We start from the raw sequence: 25720 nt of genomic DNA on the forward strand, positions 1-25720 counted from the left end.
GAATTTTCTTCAAATCCGCGATCAACACTGGGGAATGCTGTATCTCCCATCAAGTAAGATTATATAGACATTTCAGGTGCGCTGATAAGGAAAAAAAACAGAAATTCACAAGAATTGTCATTGAATAGAGTATAAATCTATAGTTTTTATTTTATTTATATTTAATTATTATTTACGTAAAAAGAAAAAGAAAGGATATTTTTTTTTTGCACCACAAGCAGTAAAATAATTTTTTTTTCGCGAATTGTCGTAAATTATTTTTTTTTTTATAAATTATCGTAAATTTTGAAAAATCGAAAAGTATTTTATCTATAAGACTCAGAAATTTGTCGATTATTTATTTTAGAAAATTTGTTATTACTCCTTTGCTAATAAACTATTAAAATTTTATAAAGTCTACCTTCAATTAACCTTTTCTAACTAAAAGGTTAATAATTATTGACGCATCCTAGTGGTGTGATAAAAAATTCTAGCTTGTTAATTACAGTAATAAATTGAAAACGACATTCAAAGATTCTACAATGTTAATAAAAAAAGATAAAGAAAAAATGACACAATAAATTTTTTTTAGAAATAGAAAATTATATAAAGAAAAACAAGAATACGTCAGAAGAAAAAGTACAACTGTTTCTCTATAAAAAATTTCTTCTTTATTTTATACAAAACACGCATTACAGAGGGATTATTCTTCTTTTCAAACTTATACAATTAATTACGATTCTTACATAAATATATTTACATGTCGACTTAAAAAACTAAAAAACGCAGTAAATACAAAAATTTTGTATTTTCTCTTTCTTCTTTTTTAAATACAGAAATTTTTTTTTCTCTTTCTTTTGTTGAGAAAATGGAAAAAATTTCTTTTTTGCAAAAAAATTTTCTTTTTCGGATTTGTTTCGAACAAATCAGTAATATATAGATTTTTTTTTCTTGCAAAAAAATAAGTATTGTCTTTTTTGGAGATTAAAAAAAAGACTCAACGATATAACTATAATGTAGAAAATAAATAAGTTAAGAGCCAATTTATACAAGTTTTTGGGGAAAAAAATAATATACACAGAGATGAGAAAAAAAAAGCAGAAAAATTGCTTTTTGGAAAAATTTGATAAGAGAATCGTTGTTAAAAAAAAATATTTAACTTTAACGAAAACTCCACCACAGTGAGACGGTTATTGTCAAAATCAAGTGGAATGAATTTGATGATGACGAGTCGACGGAGCTCGATAGTCTCCTCATTTCGGCGCAATATGTATTATTTGGTTCGGGCAGTGCCGTGAAGTTTGGAAAATTTTGAATCGTCACGGGCTGAAACATAAATTTTTAATATTGTTAGAAAAGATGAAAAATTTATTCTTTCGAAAAATGTAATTATTATTTATTTATTTATAATATATTCTTTTAATAAAAAAATTCATTTTTTTCTAAAATCTAATTATTATTTTTCTACCTATTTATCTATTTCTTAAATATTTCTCAATTTTTTATTATTTCTTCATTAATTATTTTTTTATTTATTTATTATTTCTTCATTAATTATTTCTTATTTATTTATTATTTCTTCAATAATTATTTCTTATTTATTTATTATTTCTTCATTAACTATTTCTTATTTATTTATTATTTCTTCATTAATTATTTCTTATTTATTTATTATTTCTTCATTAATTATTTCTTATTTATTTATTATTTCTTCATTTTTTATTTATTATTTATTATTTAATGTTTATTCACTAAAAATTTATTTCTATTTTATGTATTATATTATTATTTGCTAATTTACAATGTTTATTAAATTAAATATTTTTTTCTTACCATAGCAAGATTGTCGTTTCTCATTCTGCAAAATGTCATATGTTTTCCGTGATATAAACTTTTTTCAATAGATCTTGAAAGAAGTTCCTCCGTCCAAGGTAAAGATAACATATGCTCTGCGAACGTTCGTCCTGTAAACAAAACAAATATTACAAATTAAATAAATTATTAAAGACAAAATTAACATTTTTTTTAATCCAGAAAAAAGAAATTAAAATAAATTTTTATTTTTATTATTTTTTACTAAAAAAAAAGTTAATAGAATTTTATTTATTTATTTTATTTATTTAAATAGTAAACGGGCTTACAAAATATAAACTAAAACAAAGAAATATTTTTTTTTACTAAAAAAAGATATATTTGTGTTTTTTTATCTAAAAAATCATTTATTTTTATTAACCAAAAGAGAAATATTGATTTTTACTAATTAAAAAAGATATATTTTCGTTACTGAAAATAAATATAGTTAGGTATTTTTTTTACTAAAAAAAAATATTTATTTTTATTTAAATATTTTTATTATTAACTAGAAGGAAATAGTTATTTTTTTAACTAAGAAAGAAATATTTATTTTTATTAACTAAAATTAAACAATTATTTCTTAACTAAGAAAGAAATATTTATTTTTATTAACTGAAAAGAAATATTTATTTTTAATAAGAATTTTCGAATTTACCTCTAAATTCGGAAGGTTCTTCAATTATTAATGTCGAGAAAAGTTCATCATTATTATCAGCTTCCTTATAATCTCGCAACGCCCTTAAAGCAGATTCCGCTTCTTTGACCAATTGTTTGTCAAATTTATCATTTGGCTGAACTGCCGGGTACACAGAATGCTGTTGTTTCGTTAAATTTGGCAGCGCCAAAGCATCAAATCTGTAATTTTAATTTTCAAAATATTAATTAATTTAATTATACTTTCAATTAAACGAATAAATTTATTAAAATTGATTTCATCAATTTTTCTTTAACTAAATATTTGAATAAAAATCGAAAAGAATTTATTTAACAGAATAATTAAATTAAAATTGAAAAGAACTTATTCAATTTAATATTTGAATTTGAATTTTTATTCAATTGAATATTAGAATTTCAATTTTTATTCATTGGATAATTGAATATAAATTGAAAAGAATAATTTAATATTAGAATTTCAATTTTTATTCAACTGAATATTTGAATTTCAATTTCAATTTTTATTCAACTGAATAATTTAATGTAAATTGAAAAGAATAATTGAACATTAGAATTTCAATTTTTATTTACTGGATAATTGAAAATAAAATGAAAAGAATAATTGAATATTAGAATTCAAATTTTTATTCAACTGAATATTTGAATATAAATTGAAAATTAGAATTTCAATTTTTATCCAACTGAATATTTGAATTTCAATTTTTATTTAACTGAATATTTCAATTTCAATGTCGATTTCAATTCAACTTAAAATTGAATAAAAATTGAAAAGAATTAATTCTACAGAATAGTTGAATAAATATTGAAAAGAATAATTGAATATTAGAAATTCAATTTTTATTTCAATTTTTATGAATTTTATTCATTACCTATATATATTTTTATTCATAAAAAAATTTTATTTTATTATGAAATTTTATTCAATATAGTTGAATAAAAATTGAAAAGAACATTTGAATATTAGAATTTCAATTTTTATTCTTCTATAGAGTTGTAAAAATATTAAATTATCAAAAGTTTGATTGCAAAAGAATAGGGAAAAATTCAAATGTACCCAGTGCTGAGAAAAATTTTCTCGAGATGATCCATTGAGATGCCTTTGAATGTATTGATGCCGAGTGTTTCAAATAAATCTTTAACGGGCGTCATACTGTAACAAGCGGCCAATTCCGTTCTTGGATAATGGACCACAAATGCTAAACACATTTCCTGTGATGCCGCATAGCCACCCAATGTGGGACGTTTTCTGTCCAATGTTCCGTAAACGCATTCGGCGACAATTTCATCGCCTGGAAGAATTTTCACCTCCTTCTCCAATGTATGCGATTGCTGATAATCAAAATCAAAATGATTATCTTCAACAATTGGCGGCAGTTCATTGCCTTCGCGAATATGTTTTAAACTCAATTGCCGTCCAGCCAAATGCGAATGAAGAACCACCGACACAACATTCACACCTTTATTCGGCAGCATCTGTAAACGAAAACATTTTTCATCAATTTTCATCAATTTTAATCAATTTTTATCAAATTTAATCAAATTTAATCAATTTTCTACAATTTTCATCAAATTTCATCAATTTTCGTCAATTTTTATCAATTTTCATCATTTTTTATCATTTTCTACAATTTTCATCAAACTTCATCAATTTTCATCATTTTCCATCATTTTCTATCAATTTTCATCATTTCTTTGCAAAAAATACCTTTTCTTTATTATTATATGAATATTAATATTTTCTTAAATTAATACTTAAAATATTTTTCTATTTTAATTAAATTATTGCATCTTTCTTTTTTGTTATCTCTCTATTCTTTGATTCTCTTTGTATTTTTCCGATCTTTACATTTTTCATCATTTTTCGTTAATTTTTGAAATTCTATTTTCGAAATTGTTTTTTAATTTACTTTTGACTTTACGTTATTTGATTTAATTCTTTAATTTATTATTTAACGAATGTTAAATTTATTTTGTAACTTTTGATTTATTTAATCAGTTTTAAATTTACGATTAAAAATTTTTTCTGTATTTCCAATCGGGAAAATTTAATCTGATTTTAATTGCGACAAGAAATACAAAAGAAAAACAAATAAAAATCTTGAACGATAATATGTATCATGTAATAAAGTTATTAACCTAATAGTATTTGTTTAGATTTATTTGTAGACTATATCATCGCAATTATTTTCAATTTTTTTTTATCTATTTATCTAATTCATTGATTCAATTGGCCATTGAGTTTCTCAAGTTGATAACAAATAGATAAATCCCTTTATATAAATATTTTCCGTGTACTTAGAAGAAAAAATTTTTTTCCGCATCTTGATTAATTTTCAGTATTTTTTCACAAGTTCCAATTATTTTCTTAATGAATTTTTTTAGTAAATTATTTTAATGAATTCTTTGAAAGTTAAAATTCTTTTAAATGGTTTACTATTAATTTTCCCTTAACCTTTTAAGGGAAATTTTTTTTAGTAAACCATTTTAATGAATTTTTTTTAGTGAAACTTTTTAATAAAATTTTTTTGTAGTGGAACTTTTCAAAACTTTCTTTTTTCTAATTTTGAAACTTTTTAGTGAAAAAAAATTGGAAATGGAAAAAAAGGACGATTTGTTATTAATATTGGATATTTTGTATGCGAATATGGATTTTGATGAATAAAAAAAAATGCAGGAAAACGATTAAAAATCTGGTCATGGATGGAAGTGGAGTCAGGTCTTTGGTGGAAGAGGGACCGACCTTCTTAGAATTCATAATGAGAGATAACTTATTATGAGTCAACTTTTCATCTCAAGAGATTCAAATCTGCTGACAATGATCTTTCCCCTTTCTCATGGCTACACATTTCCGATTGTCGTGGGAAATAATTACATTTACAAAAAAAACCTCTTATTTCTACATTTAATGTGTGAAGATAAACTCTTTACTTAATGATTATTACTATCTTCAAATTCTTTACTAATTTACTTTTCTCCTTATTCTTTTATTTGTCCTTTAATTTCTTTTTTTTCCCTCCATTTGCAATTTCTGCTTTATTTAATTTTATTCCCATTGAATTCCAATACAATTTTTTTAACCTGTAATTTTTTATTTTTTTTATCCTGCATTTTTAATTTGTTATTTTTATCCCGTAATTTTAATTTATTTTTTATCATGTAATTTTTAATTTATTTTTTATTCTGTAATTTTTTATTTTTTATCCTGTAATTTTTAACATTCCTAATTCTTTTTCTAATCTTTAATTTTTTTGTTATTAAAAATTATATTATTATTATTATTTTATCGACATATTCTTATCAAAATTTCTTCTCTGTTTATTTTTAAATGCTAATTCTCTCCTTTTAATCGATTTGTAATTTGTATAGTGTTTTTTTTCTTTATTTGTTGATTGTATTCTTATCAAGTGTGGAAAATGAAAATTAAAATAGTGATTTTTAGTATTTTTACCATATTTGTGCAATCTTGAGTGCAGTATCCAGCGGTCGCATATTTCTTTTGCCGGGGGGGAACCACATGAAGAGGAGTCACAGCCACGCCAGCGACGAGAATACCGGCTTCATTTTTACGGAGATTAGAAGTGTAGTGAATTCTCACACCACTGCTATCAATAATTTTCTTGTGTCCCGGATTGTTGTAGTGAACCTCCAACATATAATACGATCCCTCCGTATGTTCCGCCACTGGAATTCCAATGTGTTCCGGAAACCATTCTCCTGAAGGAAAAAAGAAAACAAATTACTAAAATTGAAAAAAAAATTTGGTTCTGTATGACAAAGGAAATAAATAATTTGTTGAAAAAGTAAACTACGGAACCGAGTTCCGTACTTTTGGTTCTGCTTTGAAATAATATTTTTTTATTATTTTTTCATTTGTAATTTCTTTACTTTGTACTGTTTACTAACAAGCGATTACGGAACCGAGTTCCGTACTTTTTGTTTCTGCCTCAAAATATTAATTACTTCTTAAAAATTTTTGGCATTTTTATTTTTTCTTTATTATTTTTTTATTACTCTGTACTGTTCACTAACAATGGATTACGGAACCGAGTTTCGTACTTTTTGTTTCTGCTATAAAATATCAATTATTTCTTTACTATTTTTTGTGAAAAAAATAGTAAATAGTTTTTTTCTTTATTATTTCTTTACTCTCTACTGTTTACTACAAGAAATTACGGAACCGAGTTCAGTACTTTTTATTTCTGCCTTAAAATATTAATTATTTCTTTACTATTTTTAGCATTTATATTTTTTCTACATTATTTCTTTACTTTGTAATGTTTACTAACAAGTGATTACGGAACCAAGTTCAGTAAAAATCGACAAATGTGAAAATTTCTTACTTCTTTCCAAAAATTTATGTGCTTTTCCAAAGAAGTGAGAAATTTTCATATATATATCGATATAAAAAAGAAAAAAAATCGTTTCCTGTCTTCTTTCGAGGTAAACGAACTCTTCAATCACGATCGAATTTTGTGGTCGAAAGAAGAAGAAGAAGAAGATGAAGAAAACGAAGAGGAAAGAAAGAAATGAGAGAAAGATGAATGAAGAAATTACTCTTAGGTTTGAAAAATAAAATGAATTGAATTTAATGAATAAAAAAAAGGAATTCTTTCCCATCCTTACCCTTGCTTCCACGAGCCCAGGCGAGGACTGGTTGCAGACAGGATTCCCATTCTTTTGGCATCGTTGGACTATAGCAATGCGCCCCAGCAAGTTTCGTATGTTTTCCAAGGGTCGGTGAAGTCGAAACACATTCGTACAAAATCACGTGGTGTACAAGAGCCTCATTCGCCTTCTCGACAAGTGGTGTGTACTGCAAAAGAAGAAAGGAGAAAAAAAAAATAAGAATGAAGGAAAATAAAAAAATTGAATACAAAAAAAAATGAGAAAAAAAACAGTTGATTAACTACCACAACTTCTTCGTAAAACCAGTTTTGTCTTTAATTAACTAAGGGAATCCAGAACTTGGTGCGAAAAGTAGTTCCTGGGAAATCGATGTACACGTTTCACTTAATGACCCAATTTACTTATTTATATAGTTCAACGCGTCCCTTACTTTTTGTCATACTTTTTTTTTAAATCTGTTCTTTCCATAAAGTACCAAGAGAATTTTTAAAAATCATCTTTCCATAAAAAAATAAAATTTTGTTACTTTAAAAAAAATGTTAAAATTGAAATACAGACAAATTTTTTTTTGTCACTCATTTGAAAAATTTCTCCCTATTTTTGCTTTTACAGAAAATTCAAAATAATCGAAAGATGAGTAACCAATTAAAAATAGGTATTTTTCAAAAAAAATATTACGTCAGAAAAGGAGAACATGGAAATAGATTCTTTTTTTTTGTTTATCAGACTAAAAATCTTATTTAGTTTCGGCAGCTGTTATTTCGAAAGGAAGAAAAAAAAATCATTTTCGTCTACAAGTTTATGTTGTGGTGAAAAATTTCAAGCATTGGCAGTGATTTACAAGAAAGTGTGACATAATTTATGGATCATAAAGATCGCCTAACGCTCATCGATGAAAAGATAACAGACCAACAGGTACATTAAGCATTCTAAAAGTTTCGTGTGGACAAAGCAAGATCGAGAACGGGTTGATCCTTGATTCCAATTCTTCTTTTTTTTATTTCTTTCTTTCTTTTTTTTTTTTTTTGGTATATATCTCATTGACAGTCTGTAAACGTTTTCGGCTTAATACCAGTGACATCACTTCACAACTTTAAATCGAGTGTCTCTTTCCATTTTAGTGACAAGTTACTCATCCGTTAGATTTTATTTCTTATTTATTGTTTTACAATATTGAAAAAAATTTAGGCGTCAAATTTAATTTTTTAATTTTTAAGAAAAAGGAAACTATTTTTAATTCTATTTTTTTTAATGTAAGGTAATTTATTAATTTACTATTAATTTACTAACTTACTATGAATTTACTGTTAATTTTCAAGTTACTTTGTACAAAATTTGAGTTAAAATTAACAAATAATTGGAAAAAAACAATTTTTCTTGTTAACAATTCAATTTAGTAAAATTTTGAGTTTCACAGTTTTTCTAAGGAAATAAAATTGAGACAAAAACCGAATCAAAAATGTTGCTTCGCAACGCTTTCTATTCGTTTTTTGTCTCAATTTGATATCCTTAGAAAAATTGTGTGAAAAAAACTTGAATTGATAAAAACTTAATAGAAAAATAAATTAAAGAAAAAAATTATTAAAAAGTTTAGTCTGACTTACCCCAATCATGTGATGCTTCTCAACCATTGGAGCTTTAAAAATTTTACACCAATATTCAGTGTCCGTTGTGTCAGAGACGGCAAACTAAAAACAAATATTAGTAAAAAATATTTTAATATATTTTAATTATAAAAAAATATCAAAAATACAAACACAAACAAATATTTTTAATTTTTCAAATACAAAATTAGCAATTAATTAAAAACTATTAACCAAACGAAAAAGAAACAAATAAACAAAGGAATAAATAAATATAGAAAAATTATTTTTAAAATAATTTAAAAATATGTAAAAAAAGAAAAAAAAGAAAAAGAAATAAATATAAATAAGTTAATAAATAAGTAGACAAAAAAGAAAATGAATAACTAAATAAGTGAACAAGAAAGTAAAAAAAGACAGGAAATAAATAAACTAATGAATTAAAAAAATTAATGAACAAAGAAACAAATAAATAAATAAAAAAATAAGTAAATATTTAAATAAATAAACACGTAAATAAAAAAAAAAGTAAATACATAAATGAATAAAGAAACAAATAAATAAAAAAATAAGTAAATAAATAAAGAAACAAACAAATCAAAAAATGAGTAAACATATAAATAAACAAATAAATAAAAAAAATGATATTGATTGTTCTCGTTTAATTTTAATTTCAATGCTTCAACGATTTTTTTGAATTGAAAAAAGAAGAAAAATATTTTGTTAATAATTTTCCATTGCATTCGTTTCTTCTTCGCAGTAAAAAGATTAATGAGCTTCATTACAAACCTGGTTGAGTTTAATATCCCAGAATTGAACGTCAGGACTCCTGGGTGGAGGAGGGGGATGTGGTGCAGGGGCCCTAAGACGTAGGGCCCTACCACCGCGTTTTTCACCATGAAAAGCCGCCGAGTTTAATTCAGGATCGCTGGGATGCATTGCCCAGAGTACTCTAATCGTATCTCCCTGAAATTATACAGAATACGAGCGTCAGTCATGCATTAAAGAATCTAATATTGCGATTTCTAAGTATATTTATACACGAGGGAAGAGGAGATTTTTTTTGTTAAGGAAAAAAAGAAGAAAAAAAAATATATGAAAGAATAAAAAAAGAAAGAAACGAAAAATAAAAATTAAACATATTAAAAATACTACTATTGTCAGTACTAGTAGTAGTGGTAGTAGTAACTAGTAGTTCCTACTAGTAGAAGTAATAACACCATTATGGCTACTATCACTACTACTAGTATTAATAGTAATACCACTAAGACTACTACTATAGTTTTTAGTAATAATACCACTACAACTAATGTCATCCCTACTAGCAGAAGTAATAACACCACCACGGTTACTATCACTACTACTAGTACTAATAGTAATACCAATAAGACTACTACTATTACAAGCACCAGTAGTAGTAATAATAACAATTCCATCAGTACTACTACTAAAAATAGTAGTAAAGAAGTACTAGTAATAATTTTGTTGGCAATACTAACACTACTAGTAGAAGCAGTAGTAGCAAAGGTAGTAAAAGTAGTAGAATAGCAGTAATAGTAGAAAAAGTTGTAACAGTCGAAGTAGTGGTAATAATAGTTTTATAATTTTATTAGTAGTAGCAGAATAACTGCTATAAAATGTATCAACTATTAGTAGTAAGAAGTAGTAGTAGTAGTAGAATAGTAGTAATAGTAGAAAAAGTTGTAATAGTCGAAGTAGTAGTAGTAATATTTCTAGTGGTGGTAATAATAGTTTTATAATTATATTAGTAGTATATACTACTACTAGTAGTAGTGTTAGTAGTAGAAGTAGACAAATATAATAGTAGAAGTAGTGGTGGTGCTAGTAGTAGTGCTAGTAGTGGTGGCGGTTATAATGATAAAAGCAAGAGTAAAATCGGGGCGCTTGATACTCGATTAGAAGTATTTTAATAGGGGCCCGATTTCTTTGGGTCCGCGCTTTTGAATCGGTGGCATCCCGCTGTCTCAAAGGGTGAAGACGGCATGCTAAAACGCCTAAATGTCGCCGCGGGAATGCCGGCCTCCTAGGGTCTTTTAGGGCCCTGAGAAATTCCCAATCGGACATGAATTATAAATCATTGAGGCAAAGGGAATGTTCTCGCGAAATATTCTAATTTCGCGTTGTTACTTTTCGAATTACATGCATATCCTTCTTATTATTACGGGCATTAATTTGCAATTTTCTTAATAATGCAGACAAAAACAAAAATGAAATAAACAATAAATAATTTAAAACAATTATTTTTCTTATCGAAATAGAAAAATTTCTCCTAGTGCTGGTAGCAAAAAAAATTATTCCTAGTACTTGGAAGCAAATAACGACTTTCTAGTACTTTTGAGCAAAATAATACATTTTATTACTTATAATCAAAACATATTTTACTCCCAAGTACTAGGAAGTATTCTTTTGCACACAAGGAGTAAAAAGTAAATTAATACTTAGAAGTAAATTAATACTTCCTAGTACTTAGATGTAAATTAATACTTCCTAGTCATTGGGAGCAAAAACTTCCTAGTACTTGTAATTTAAATAATACTTCCTAGTACTTGCAGGTAAATTAATACTTCCTAGTACTTGTAATGTAAATTAATACTAAAACTAATACTAATACTACTAATTAATCCTAGTACTTGGATGTAAATTAATACTTCCTAGTGCCTGAATGTAAATTAATACTTCTTTGTCCCTGGGGTCTAAAATACTTCCTAGTACTTGCAGGTAAATTAATACTTCCTAGTACCTGTAATGTTTTAAATAAATAAGACTTTCTAGTACTTGGATGTAAATTAATAATTCCTTGTCTTTGGGACCTACAATACTTCCTAGTATTTGGATGTAAATTAATAAATTTTAGTTCTTGTTATGTATATAATACTTCCTAGTACTTGGAATTAAATTATTACTGCCTAGTACTTGGAAGTAAATTAATACTTTCTAGACTACCTAGTCCTTAGTCGTACTTCCTACTTCCTAATCCTGGAGCAAAAAATAATTCCTGATACTTGGAAGCAAAGTAATTCATTTTAGAACTTTTAACTTTTAAGTAAATAATACTTCCTTGTATTTGGGAATAAAATAACATGTCCTAGTAGTTGGAAGTAAACTAATATTTATGAGAAATTTTACTCCCTAGGAAGTAAGTATTAAAAAATTGGGATTCATTCCCAGGACCAAAAATCAGAAGTATTTTCTCCCTTGGTCTTGAATTCATTTTTATTACATTTTTTCGTTCTATTTCTACTTTTATATTTTATTTATTTTTTTCTTACAATGATAATAAAATAAATGAAATATATAAATAGATATAAATAAAATATATAAATAAATATAAATAAAATATATAAATAAATATAAATAAAATAAATAAATATATAAATAAAATAAAAAGAATTTTGAACATGTTACTTCAAGGGATTAAGAGCATATAGAATGTCAAGAGAAGAAGAATTCTTTTCTCTTCCCATCTCTAAGTTGACAATTTGACATAAAAATAAAATTTGAAATCACCTAATACAATAAAGCTTACATTTAATGGCTTATCCTCTGGATCACACGTTTCCCACTTTCTCGAGAAGATAATCGTCGTGTGAGTCTCGTTTTGATAGCCATCGACAATTTCAACATCTTGTGATACATCCGTCACTGGTGCAGTATTCGCCTCCTCAAGGCCGTGAGAATCCTAAAAAAAGAAGAGAAAAATTGGAGCATTATTAATTAAATCCTAATTACAGCATTTAGGTGCACAATAAATAGAATTTATAGTTGTAAATACTTAAATAATAATTATAGTGATACAAATTAATAAATATTACAAATTAATAGAAATTTGTGAAAAATTGAAATTTATCTTCTTAACAATTATATATGTATGTACAATTGTATAGATACAATATTGTATAGATAAAAATAGTCGAAAACGAATAAAATGGTCCATGAGTGAGAAACTAACATCGCAATCGAATTCCCTGATCGAAATTTTATTACTGTCTTCAAACAAACACGAAACTCGAGACATCCCACGAAATTCTAAGATCTTAAGATCCGATATGCATTCGGCCTTTTGTGCGAGAGTGAATAACCCCAGCAGAATGTAACGAAACATTATTCCTCTCCTTTTTTTCTTTCCCTGGCATTCGTCTTTTCTTCTTCATTTCTTTGCTTAATACCTTCAAAAGAGTGAATTCATTCTCGTATTTGCAATAATCCCACTACTTCATCCCTTCCTCACTTTCTAAAATATAAATAAAGAAGAAGAAGACGAAAAAGAAGAAGAAGAAGAGACGTTTACCAGCTCGTTGGGGTTCGTTGGATTCCATTTCCCATAAAATATATATATATATATATATATATATATATATATAGTTTTTCCATTCTCTTCATAGTTGAATCTATATGTATATACAAGAAGGGAAGTTGCCTTCCTGCTCGTAATGAATCCAAATAATTGCCAACAGTCGTCATGCTCAGCGAGTACACAGGGCGTTTCAACGTCACGCTCACCTGACTCTCTATGCATAGATGTTCGATGCAATGAACTTCATTCAGAAATAAAAGAGGCGGACACAACAGTGAAACGAAGGTTGAGGCTCTTCTCTCGTCAAGACCTTTTAAAGTTATACACAGGATCTGATTTTTTTTTAATGAGGAAGAAAAAGGGAAATCTGCTTTTGAATTCTTTCAAGTGTATCGACTTCCTCTCTGTAATTAATTTGTCTAATTGTTTGTAAACTACTTCCGAATCATCAAACAGGACAAATTCTTTTTCTTACATCCAAAACTTACAATTAGTTTCACTTTATTCTATTATTTATTACTTATTTATTATTATTGTCTTGTATTAATTCCCGTTCACCTAGTCTCAAAACTTGTAATTTTAGCCCCTAGTGTTAAAAGGGGTTATTTTAGACTCTAGTGATAAAAACAATCACTTTACTATTAAGTGTTAAAAAAATTAGTTTACTTTAGTATTAAAAACGACCTAGTGTTAAAAACGATTAATTTACTTTAAAATGGCAACAGTGGTCAGTTTACTTCCTAGTGATAGAATCAGCCACTTTATTCCCTAGGGCTAAAAAAGTCATTTTACTTCCTAGGAAGTAAAGTAATACTTCCTAGAATAATTTAATGTGGTTCCTTTACTTCTTAGTATTAAAATTAATAAAAATAATTTATTTTACTTTCCAGTATGAAAAGGGTGATTTAATTTTAATGTGCTAAAAACAGTCGTTTTATTCCCTAGGAGTATGAAACGTTTCTTTATTCTTTAGTTTTACATTTAAATTGCTTCTTAGTAATGACTCCTTGTAACAAAAACTTTTAAAAAAAGTTTAGAAAACGTTAAAAAGTTAAATATTTATTAAACGGAAATAATATTTATTTAACAGAAATAATATCTATTTAACAGAATAAATTCTGTATAGTGTAAAAAGAGGTGATTTTTTGCCCTAGGTCTAATAACATACTGGAGTTTTTTCAAAGGCGAAAAAAGTGCGATTTGAAGACTTATTGCACTATGTACAGACTTCGTCTCAAGCGGAGTTTTATTTTATTTTTCAAATTAATATGCAATATTTCAAAATGAAGATAATATCTTACATATAATTTATGCTCATTGAATTATAGTTATGCATAAAGGTAAAATTAATTTCGAGATCTTATTACGTGTTCATAGTAACTGTCAGTGACATAATTATATGACAGTCATTTGACTGTGCACCAGTGATAAGTAGAATGCGAACACGCAAAGTTCGCACCATTGCATTTATGCTATATATGCACATTGTATATACATATATATATTTCATAGCATTTGTATATATATATATATTTTTTTTTTGAAACATTTGTATATATATATATATATATATATATGCACATCATCAGCGAAGGGAAAAGTAATAATCTCAGTTATTTGATCGCTATATACACGAACCCAAGCACACGCTAATTGCTAGACAGTATGCGCGCGAGAATATATATATTTAATTACATTTATCCCTTTTAATAGTTCTGAGAACAGTTTCAGGTTCAAGGCATTTTTTTAACATTATATCTATATATCGCGGAAGCAAAGAAGGCGGGGTCAGTGCACTGGGTTTGCTATTCACTCATAGAGTCTTCGGCAAATATTCTCCATTTATTCCCGCGGTCATTTTATTTTTAATTTAATTTAATTACATTTTTTATATCGATTTGTTTGTATGTATAGTGGAAAAGAGCGATAAAATTTCTATTTCGAGAAAAATGGTAAATTTTTGTTCATCTTTGGAAGAAAAATATTCTTTGAAAAGAGGAAGTGAAAAATGCCATCTTTATCCAATGAAAATAAGAATTTTTTTCGTCTTGGGAGAGAAATGGCTGTTTTTAACACTAGGGGGTAAAATTGATCCTTTTCCACCCTAGAAGTAGTAAAATCTAGTTTATAAAGTTTATTAACTTAGTTTTGGGAGGGAAAACGACAGTTTTTAGCACTAGGGGGTAAAATTGATCCTTTTTCTACCCTAAAAATTATGAAGTATATTTCTCTAACATTTCCCTGACAATAATTTACTGACATTGGAATTATTTTCCCTGACAAAATTCTTTTTACAGGAAAAAAGGAGAGTTTACAGAAAATGAGTAAAATTGATGAATTTTAATAATTTCTAAAAAATAAAAATAATTATATAACCTTTCCTGAATTCAATTATTTTCTACAATTTTCAACTAAACTTCATCTCTAAATCAATTATTTTAAATAATTTTCCTAAAGTTCTTCTAGAATTCAATTATTTAAATATAAAACTCATTTGTTTACAATAAATTGTAACTTTCCTTTCTTTTAAGTTATTAAGGTATAATTTATTTAAAAAGTTATAAAAAAAATTCTTACAAATAATTTTTTTAAAATGTTTTAAAAATAATTAAGTTTTAGAAAAATATTAATAAAAAAATTAAAAGAAGAATTTTAATTACAAATAGAACCATAATTTCTCTGAAATTTTAATAAATCTAAAACAGTAAGAAAATTATATTTTATATAAATTTTTATTTACTTTGTTCAAAGATAATTGAATCTAAAAAAAATTATGTTAAAATAATTCTAAGAATTAGTTTTTAAAAATATTTTAATGTAATTTTTTGAAAATAATTGAATTTCTTAAAAGAATTTTTGTATATAATTTAAAAAAACTAATTAATTTTTTGATGAATTTTAATTAAAAATATAAAACAAGATTTTTTTTCAAATTTTTAAAAATAATTCTAAAAATGTTATTATTTTTTGGACGTATTTAAATTTTCGAAAATATTTAATTGAAAATACTGAAAATATTAAATTTTTAAAAATTAGAAGCTAATTTTCATTTTTAAATTTACATTTAAAGATTTTTCATTAAAATTTTTGATAATTCATCATTATTTTCCATATTTGTAAATTAAAATTTGTCAAAAGTTGATTTTCAAAAATTGTAACAAAATACTTGAAAAAAATTAATTATTTCCAATTAAATTTTACAAAATTTCAATATTATTCAAAAAGATTTATTTCTCATAGATATATTTGAAAAATTTAATTAGGTATCTTAAAAAATTATTCAAAAATAATTTTTGAAAGATATTTGCTTATAGTTATTTTTTGCACTATAAAAATCGAAATAAGTTGCATTTTATACTAAAAATGTGGTATTTTGTTGCAATATTTTGAAAAAAATTGAAAAAGTAGCAATTTTTAAAAATAAGTTGAAAAAAGTATTAATTTTCATAATTTCCTAGACAAAAGACAAAATAAAAAAAATACGATTCTTCTCTAACCTTTTGTTAAAAAAATTCTATCTTCAAAGAGTTAATAAAATTTACAACAATTATTTACGAAAATAGTAAAATACAAATTACAAGAGTAGAAAAATACAAAACTACAAAAATACTTAAAAATAATTAGACCGTATTTTTTTCTTTTGTTACGAAAATAAAAATGCAAAAAACAGTGTTAATTATAGATTTCCTCTTTATTCTTTTTGAAAGTATATACTGATATCTTGATTATCAAGTTATATCCGGTGTGACGGATAGTGTGTCGAAAATATTTGATAAAAATCAAATCCTCCTTCCCCCTCTTTCTTTCTCTCTCTCTCTTGACGGGTTATTCGCATTTAGTCGTACCGCATTCTGCACAATCCACTCGTCATTGAATGAGACCTGCTCGGAATACATGAATGCATTCGCTGAAAACGAGAATTGGCCAGCACAGGAAAGGTAGTTACCAATCCATGACGTCACATCCGTGACAAAAATTTTTCATGACATTTCATTCTTCGGGGCCGGTATATAATATATGGAAGAAAAATAATAGGGTCATTTTACTCCCTAGGTGAAAATTTGCAGATTTTCCGAATTAGGAAGTAACTAAATAAGAAAATGGGTAAAAAAAATATTAGTTTTTAATTGTATCATAAGAAAATGGGTGAAAAAATATTAGTTTTTAATTTATACCCTTGGTAAAATAAATAAAATTATTTTACTATTAATTTATTAAACTGTTAAATTAAAAGTTTCAATTTTCAAATTGCATCGAATTGATACCAACAATGTGGAGCAAGTCAAAAATCAAATTGAAAAATTCAAATTTTTGTCATTAATTTGATCCACTTTAGTATACGAATTTGTTACTTTCATGAAAACTGGTGTTGGCAATTTTAACTATTAAATTATTTAAAAAAAAAAAATTAAAAGCTATGAGGCCAAACAAGCAAAAAAATCTTATTTCTGAACATTTTATCTATTTTCTATTTTTTCCTGCGAAAATACAGTAAAATGGGTAAAACTATAAAATTTTGAAAAGTTGGGATGGATTTTAGTATTTAGGTTTAAATTTAGTATTTAGTATTTAGGATTAAAAGAGTTGTACTAATTTTAAAATTTAAAGAGTTCGGTTTTTGGGTTCAATATGTGAATCTTTGTATAAAGAAAAACCTTGGCGAAGCTTTCTTTGTCCAAGCAAAGTTGAAAACGGTTCCCATGGACCTCGTCGACGAGAAAAAGGAAGGAATTTCTCTCATGAGGACTGCAGGGCGAGGCGCCACTACAAGAACGGTAGCCAGGTGTTTCAAGGGAGACTATTCGTCTTTCTCTCTTATTCTCTTCTTCTCTCTCTCTCTTTCTCTTCGTCTCGTTCACTTTTTTCCCCCACGGCTCCTGACAACCTCTCTCTTTTCAATCTTCCTCGCACTGTTTCTTTTCTACATCCACTCTCTTATTCTTTTGTCAGATTTCCTTCTTTCTTTTTTCCCATTCCCACTCTTCAACTTTCCTTGTTTTTCTTCTTTCTCATTCTTTTTTGTTATTTGCAATTTATTATTGTTATTGTTTTTGTTATTGTTATTATTTTTTGGACCACATTATTTTTTGCTGTTTTTGTTATTTATTTCTTCTTTCTCAACCTTTTTGTTATTTGCAATTTATTATTTTTATTCTTGTTGTTATTGTTATTATTTTTTGTACCGCATTATTTTTTTTGTTATTATTTTCTTCTTTCTCAATCTTTTTGTTATTTGCAATTTGTTATTGTTATTATAAGTTACAGTCAAAATCATTGTAAAAGTAAAAATTAATGTCAAAATCATTGTTAAAGTGAAAGTTAAAGTCAAAATCATTGTGAAAGTAAAAGTTAAATTCAAAATCATTGTGAAAGTGAAAATAAAAGTTAAAGTCGAAATTATTGTCAAAGTGAAAGTTAAAGTATAAGTTAAAGTCAAAATAATTTGTGAAAGTATAAGTTAAAGTCAAAATCATTGTCAAAGTAAAAATGAAAGTCAAAATTATTGTCAAAGTGAAATTTAAAGTCAAAATCATTTTTAAAGTGAAATTTAAAGTCAAAATCATTTTTAAAGTAAAATTTAAAGTCAAAATCATTGTGAAAGTGAAAATTAAAGTCAAAATCATTGTCAAAGTCAAAATCAAAGTAGCAGTTAAAGTCAAAATCATTGTCAAAGTGAAAATGAAAGTATAAGTTAAAGTCAAAATCATTGTAAAACTAAAAATTACAGTCAAAATCATTGTTAAAGTAAAAGTAAAAATTAAAGTCAAAATCATTGTGAAAGTAAAAATTAAATTCAAAATCATTGTGAAAGTGGAAATTAAAGTCAAAATTATTGTCAAAGTGAAAATAAAAGTAAAAGTTAAAGTAAAAATTACAGTCAAAATCATTTTCAAAGTGAAAGTTAAAGTAGTAGTTAATGTCAAAATTATTGTGAAAGTAAAAATTAAAATCAAAATCATTGTCAAAGTCAAAATCAAAGTAAAAGTTAAATTCAAAATCATTGTCAAAGTAAAAATGAAAGTCAAACTCAGAGTGAAAATGAAAGTTAAAGTAAAAGCTAAAGTCAAAATCATTGTCAAAGTAAAAATGAAAATGAAAGTAAAAATAAATATTAAAATCAAAATCATTGTTAAAATGAAAATGAAAGTCAAAGTCAGAGTGAAAATAAAAGTTGTAGTAAAATTTAAAGTAAAAATAATAGTCAAAGTCAATGTGAAAGTCAGAGATTTTCCGAGTAAAATTACAAAATCGCACCCCTGGTATAAAAAATTATTTTAAAAAAATAAAAATCGAGAAAAATTATTTAAAAACTATAAAAATCGAAAAAAAATTATTTTGTAAAAATTGAAATCGAGAAAAAAATTGTTTTGAAAAAATAAAAATCGAGAAGAAAAATATTATACTATTAATTATTTCGATTGCAAAATATAATATAACGGTTAATAAATATTTATTTTTGTTTGAAAATTTTGTTATATATTGATAAGTTCTTCAATTTTTAATTCCTCAGAATATTCTTTCTTAAGAAAGGAATATAAGAAGTCATTATGTAGGCTTCGTTTCGGATCGTTTTATATGAAGCCGGTATTTCGAATAATCAATGAATTAATGTATGGCAAATGTGATAAGGGAAATTTTTGTAAAAACGTCAACACTAATTTACCAGATCGTTAACGATCTCTTTTTTTTCTCTCTCTCTGAATAATGCGTACATAAGACCTTTTGATTACTATCTCTTTATTTTTTTTTAACGATCCGCGCTTATGGCTATCACACCATATTTTTCTGGTATTAAAAAAATCATCAAATAAAGAAAAAGGACCGACGAATAATATATTTTTTTTTTAATGTGTTGGAAATGTAAATATCTTTTTATTATCATTTTATTGGGGAATTTAATTTGGAACTCACAGTTATAATTAAAATTTTTTGTAACGAAACAATGTTACACTTTTGATGTTGTAAAATTTTTCATGAATTTAATTAAACTCGATGTTTGGAATTTAATTTTAAAACATTATTATTCGTCAAGTTTTTATTAATGGGATTAAAATCTTTTATTTTTGTTAGAAAATACTTTTTCGAAATAAATAAAGTCCTTTTAGGATTAATTTTTTCGAATAAATTTTTTTAGGATTAATTGTTTAGCATAATTTTTTTAGGATTAATTGTTTAGCATAATTTTTTTTGGGATTAATTTACCCTACATTTTTTTAGGATTAATTATTTAGCATAAATTTTGTTTTACAATAAATTCTGTTTTACTTTCTACTGAATTTTTTTTCAATTTCTGTCGAAAGTTATTAAGTGTAACTTTCGAAAATTAAAAAAAAATAACACGCTGAAGATAAATTCGCATTACGGCAATGACCGTATAAGAAATTTGATCCTCCGAAACGAATCGACTCGAGGTGTTTGCAACGTGCTATAAAAGTTGAGGTAAAAAAAAGATAATCGATTTATCCATCGATTGGAAAAAAATGTAATTCAGAAGCTAATAGTGAATAATTTAATTTATTTTACATACGAAAAAAGGCAGCCAAGGAAAAAAAATTTCCTCCACTCTAATTGTAAAAAAAAAAAAAAAATTTACAATAGTTCCTTTTCTCGGGATTTCCGTAATTTTTTCTTTTTTTGAAAGAAGCAAAAAAGTACAAAACTCACATTTACACGAACAGAAAGAAACCGCAAAAATTCTTTAATAATTTCATTTTTTTTGTTTTGTTTCTTTTTAGGTATACAATTTGTTTCAGAGGATTTAAAACAATGTCCTTGTTTTGGGTTTCGAATCACAGAAATTAAATGTTACAAATTTTAATACTACAGATGCATGTAGACATTAAAAGATGGCAATTTTTAAAAGGGGAAATTTTGCGGTGAACAAAAACTCGAAGGAAGCTAAATATCCAAGAGATGGATAACCTTCCGTGCTTCCTTAAGGCGATTACTTAAGTCTTAAATGTTGGTTTGTGTATAGATTTCCTAGGATCTTGAAACAGATTGACTCTCTCTCGATCCTTGTAATTACCAACACTGAAGTGCTCCAGTTTTTGTTTTTTCGTGAAGAAAAATTTTTACTCTACCGGAACTGATATTAGAGCTGCCTATTTTTTTCCCCCTGCGTACAAATTACGTCATGGCAGTTTATTACTCTTCGTTTATAATCGACTTTGCAGATGATCAGTTTTCAAATTAGTTTGTTTTTCAACTCTATCTCTTAATTATAAATTAAAAATTTGCTAAAAAAAATTTGTTAACTCAAAATTTTTTATTTTTAAATAAAAAATAAAAAATTTTAAGTTCCTAAAAGTTAAAACTCAAAAATTATCATCAAATTCATTAAAACAATTCAATTATTTTCAAAAAATATTCCAAATTCAATTACTTTTAATATCTAGTATTTTCAGAAAATTTCGCAAAATAATTCAATTATTTAAAAAAATAATTGATAAAATACATCCAAAATTCAATTATTTTCATAAATAATAAAATTTCCACAGAAATTTAATTAATTTAAAATAGCATTTTCAAAAAAATTTCGAAAAAATCAATTATTTAACCAAATTTTTATACAATTCTTCACAATAATTCAATTACTTTCACTAAAAATAACAATTTTCAATAACAATTTTCAATAACAATTTTTTTTAAAGATATTAATAAAATTTTTCTCAATAATTCAATTATTTTCATAAATTACAAAATTCTTCTCAGGAATTCAATTATTTTTGAAAATTTTAATAAAATTTCTCTCAATAATTCAATTATTTTTATAAATAATAAAATTCATTGAAAGGATTTCAATGATTTTTTATACAATTTTATAGGAATTGATAGAAAAAAGGAATTATTCTTAAAAATTTAATTTCAATTCCTCGAAAAGATCAATTTAAAAAAATATTTTTTTTAAATTCTTTGGAAGAATTCAATTATTTACAAAAATATTAGAATTTTTCACAAGACTTTAATTCTTTTGAAACATTTTAATAAAACTTTTTGCAATGATTCAATTATTTTAAATACAATTTTATTTAAATTGTTTTAAAATAATTTAATTATTCTTTTAGATTTTAATAAAAATCTTCCGTAGAATTCAATTATTTTCAAAAATAACAAAATTTTTCACAGCTATTCAATTCTTTTTAACCTTTTGAATAATTTTTTTTTGCAATAATTCATTATTTTCTTAAATAATAAAATTCTTCTCAGGAATTCAATTACTTTTAAAAAATTTAATAAAATTCTTTGCAACTATTCAATTATTTTCATAAAAAATAATAAAATTCATCACAAAAATTCAATTATTTTCATAAATAATAAAATTCTTCTCAGGAATTCAATTATTTTTGAAAATTTTAATAAAATTCTTTGTAGAAGAAAAAATTATATTCATAAGAAATCAAATTCATCACAAAAATTCAATTATTTTTAAAAGTAATAAATTTCTTCTTGGAAATTCAATTATTTAAAGAAATTCAAATGAAATTGTTCAAAAATTTTAATAGAATTCTTTGTAAAATTTAAATATTTTTAAAACCTTTCGCAATTCAATTATTTTTAATATTAACTATTTTCATAAAATTTCCAAACCAAATTCAATTATTTAAAAAATTGTTTGTAAAAATCTTTCTATGAATTCAATTCTTTTCATAAATAATAAAAATTTCTTAGGAATTCAATTATTTAAATTAAAGTTTGCATAAAATTAGGCAAAAGAAATCTATTATTTAAACATTTTTATAAAATTCTTCTTAAGAATTTAATTATTTACATAAATAATTCTTCGTTAAGAATTCAATTATGTCGATAAATAAAAAAATATTCCCAAAAATTCAATTATTTTGAGGCATTTTATAAAATTCTTTGCAAAATTCAATTATTTTGAGGCATTTTAATAAAATTCTTTGCAAAATTCAATTATTTTCATAAATAACAATATTCATCACAAGAATTCAATTACTTTTAAAAGTAATAAATTTCGTCTTGGAAATTCAATTATTTTAAAAAATTTCCAAACAGAATTCAATTATTTAAAAAAATTTTTGTAAAAATCTTTGTAAGAATTTTTTTTAATCGTCAAGCGTTTAATTTATCGATACCTACTTTTTTACTACTTTTTTTTTAGTTTGAAAGCTCCTTTTTGCTACTATTTTAAAATTAATTATCGAGTGCAAAGTCTGTAAAAAAGAACAGTTCCTTATTTTTGAATTTTTTATTTAATTTTTATTGTATAAACAAATAAAATGTTTAAAAATAGTTTATCTCTTCTTTTCTCTTTTATATAAAATAAAAAGATTTTTATGTAAAAAGTTTATAAAAATTTCCAATAAGAAATTTTTCCAGACCAATGTTTGTCATTCTTTTTTTGCTTTTCTTTAATAACTTGATTCGGAAGTCAGTAATCAAGCGCAATATTGAATTATTCCTCGCATCCTTGAAATGAAAAGTAGTCAAGAAAGAATTGTTTCTTTGAACAAAATAAATGAAGTAAATGATGAAAAAGATAAAGATACGAATGAGAATGAGGAGGGAAGCAAAAAAAAAAAAAAAAAAATAGACGGATAACAAGAGTAAAGCAGAAAAGAATAAAGAATTACCGGAGATTTCAAAAGAAGAAAAGACAGATACGGAATGAACATTGCAGACAAATAGTATAGTATACATATATATGTATTTGTAAAATGTATTTTATTTGACTGGTTCTTGGGTGTAGGAATCGTAAATCATAGCTTGGATTATGTCGGTAGGAAGGAGGGGGGAGGGAGGGCAATGTCGTTCCCGGTATGTTAATGAACCGACCTTATATCTTCTGCTTTTATGCCCCCCCCCCCCTCCACCACCCCTTCCTCTTCACTTCTCATTCGTAACGATATACCGTTTTGCAATTCTCCCTCTCCTCTCTCCTTATCGGGGTTCAGTCCGTTACTGGCATACCGATTACACGCGATTAAAGATAATCGATTTATCGATTTTATTCGAAACGCGCGTTTCCGCCCTTGCGAGCGAGCGAGCGAGAGCAATGAAGATATTGCCTGACACTTGAACCTTTCGCTTTTGCTGTCATTTAAACGCGCAGCGTGGGGGCTTGATTTCTAATTATAAACCACGAGAGGAATTATATTTCCATGAAAGTGTTAATCAAAAAAAAAAAAAAAAAAAGACAAAAAATTAATAAAATAAACAAAATTAAATAAACGGTAAACGAAATAAGACAAATAGAATGCAGTGTAAAATTAATAGAATTTATTTTATAGAATTATTTTATATTCACTGTGACAAATAAGTCTCGTATCAATGCAATTTGACAAAACTTTGAATTGTACGTCAATTTTTAAAATTATGTTTGGGAATAAACAAAAAATTTTAATTAGGTCCAATTTTTCAAAAACCTAATTATTTTAGAATTTCTACACGAAATTAATTGTATATAAAGTTTTTAAATTTATTATAGGCCTTCTAAAATAATATTTAAAAATTCAATAATTTTTTTTTGAACAAATATTTAAAAACTTATTGTTCTTTTATTTTAATTGAAATCTCAAATAATTTCAATCTAATTAAAGCATTTTGAAAGTTAATTATTTCTATAAAATTTACAACTGTATAGTTTTGTAGTATTTCCAAGAGTCAATTATTTTTTAGAATTTTTTGGATAAAATTATTCAAAACTTTAATAATTTTCGAAGGAAAATAATATTTTAATCATATTTTTTAATAAACATTTAAATGTTATTATAGGTACTTTTACGGATGATTAATGTTACCTAAAAAGATTTCAATTTAAAAACCTTAAAATTTAATTATTTCTTAAAATTCCCGTTTTAACGCTACTAACATTCAAAAATTTTTCAAAATTTGAACTGAAAGTCTCTCTTAAAAGTCAATTTTTATTTAAATTCAACGATAATTGAATTATTTAAAATTTTAAATATTTCTAAAAATTTTATTTTTGTAAAATTTTATTATTTTCCATATTTTTAGGTTAAAATTCTTCAAAGAATATACATTGATTCTACAAAATAATTTTTTAAGAAGCAAAAATAATATTCTTTGAAGTATAAAATTTATGAATTTTTGATAATTTTGGATAATTTTAGATTTTTTAACAAAGAGTATAGACTATTAAATAAGTAAAGTATTTTTCAAGAGCACAAAAATAATGAAGCTGAATCCCATAAAAGAGAGGAAAAAATGTTGAATTTTAAGAAATTCGGATTTTTGAATTTTTTATAATTTTAGATAATTTTAGATTTTTTACCAAAGAGTCGAGACAATTTAATAAGTAAAGTATTTTCCAAAAGCACAAAAATAATGAAGCTAAATTCCATAAAAGAGAACAAAAAATGTTGAAATTTAAGAAAATCGGATTTTTGAATTTTTTCGAATTTTTGATAATTTTAGATTTTTTACCAAAGAGTGGAGACAATTTAATAAGTAAAGTATTTTCCAAAAGCACAAAAATTAAGAAGCTTAATCCCATAAAAGAGAAGAAAAAATGTTAAATTTTAAGAAAATCGGATTTTTGAATTTTTTCGAATTTTTGATAATTTTAGATTTTTTACCAAAGAGTCGAGACAATTTAATAAGTAAAGTATTTTCCAAAAGCACAAAAATAATAAAGCTGAATCCCATAAAAGAGAGAAAAAAATGTTGTATTTTAAGAAATTCGGATTTTTGAATTTTTAAT

At 24.8% G+C, this 25720-nt stretch overlaps 1 protein-coding gene across 1 annotated transcript in view; it reads right to left on the reverse strand.

The window, feature by feature from the left end:
- Window positions 1–991: 991 nt before the first annotated feature.
- Window positions 992–25720, reverse strand: part of LOC122502789 (MOXD1 homolog 1) — a 40841-nt gene continuing 16112 nt past the window's right edge. Inside the window, exons 2-10 of the mRNA XM_043613024.1 lie at window positions 12265–12417; window positions 9507–9683; window positions 8739–8822; window positions 7132–7321; window positions 5957–6222; window positions 3563–3981; window positions 2489–2688; window positions 1813–1943; window positions 992–1305 (exon numbers count right to left, since the gene is read on the reverse strand). Of these exons, the coding sequence (XP_043468959.1) occupies window positions 1141–1305; window positions 1813–1943; window positions 2489–2688; window positions 3563–3981; window positions 5957–6222; window positions 7132–7321; window positions 8739–8822; window positions 9507–9683; window positions 12265–12417 (1785 nt within the window). The 3' untranslated portion in view covers window positions 992–1140. The remainder of the gene's footprint in view (window positions 1306–1812; window positions 1944–2488; window positions 2689–3562; window positions 3982–5956; window positions 6223–7131; window positions 7322–8738; window positions 8823–9506; window positions 9684–12264; window positions 12418–25720) is intronic.

This window comes from Leptopilina heterotoma, unplaced genomic scaffold (genome assembly GCF_015476425.1).
Source record: "Leptopilina heterotoma isolate Lh14 unplaced genomic scaffold, ASM1547642v1 Lhet_238, whole genome shotgun sequence".
Classification (NCBI taxonomy): Eukaryota; Metazoa; Arthropoda; class Insecta; order Hymenoptera; family Figitidae; genus Leptopilina; species Leptopilina heterotoma.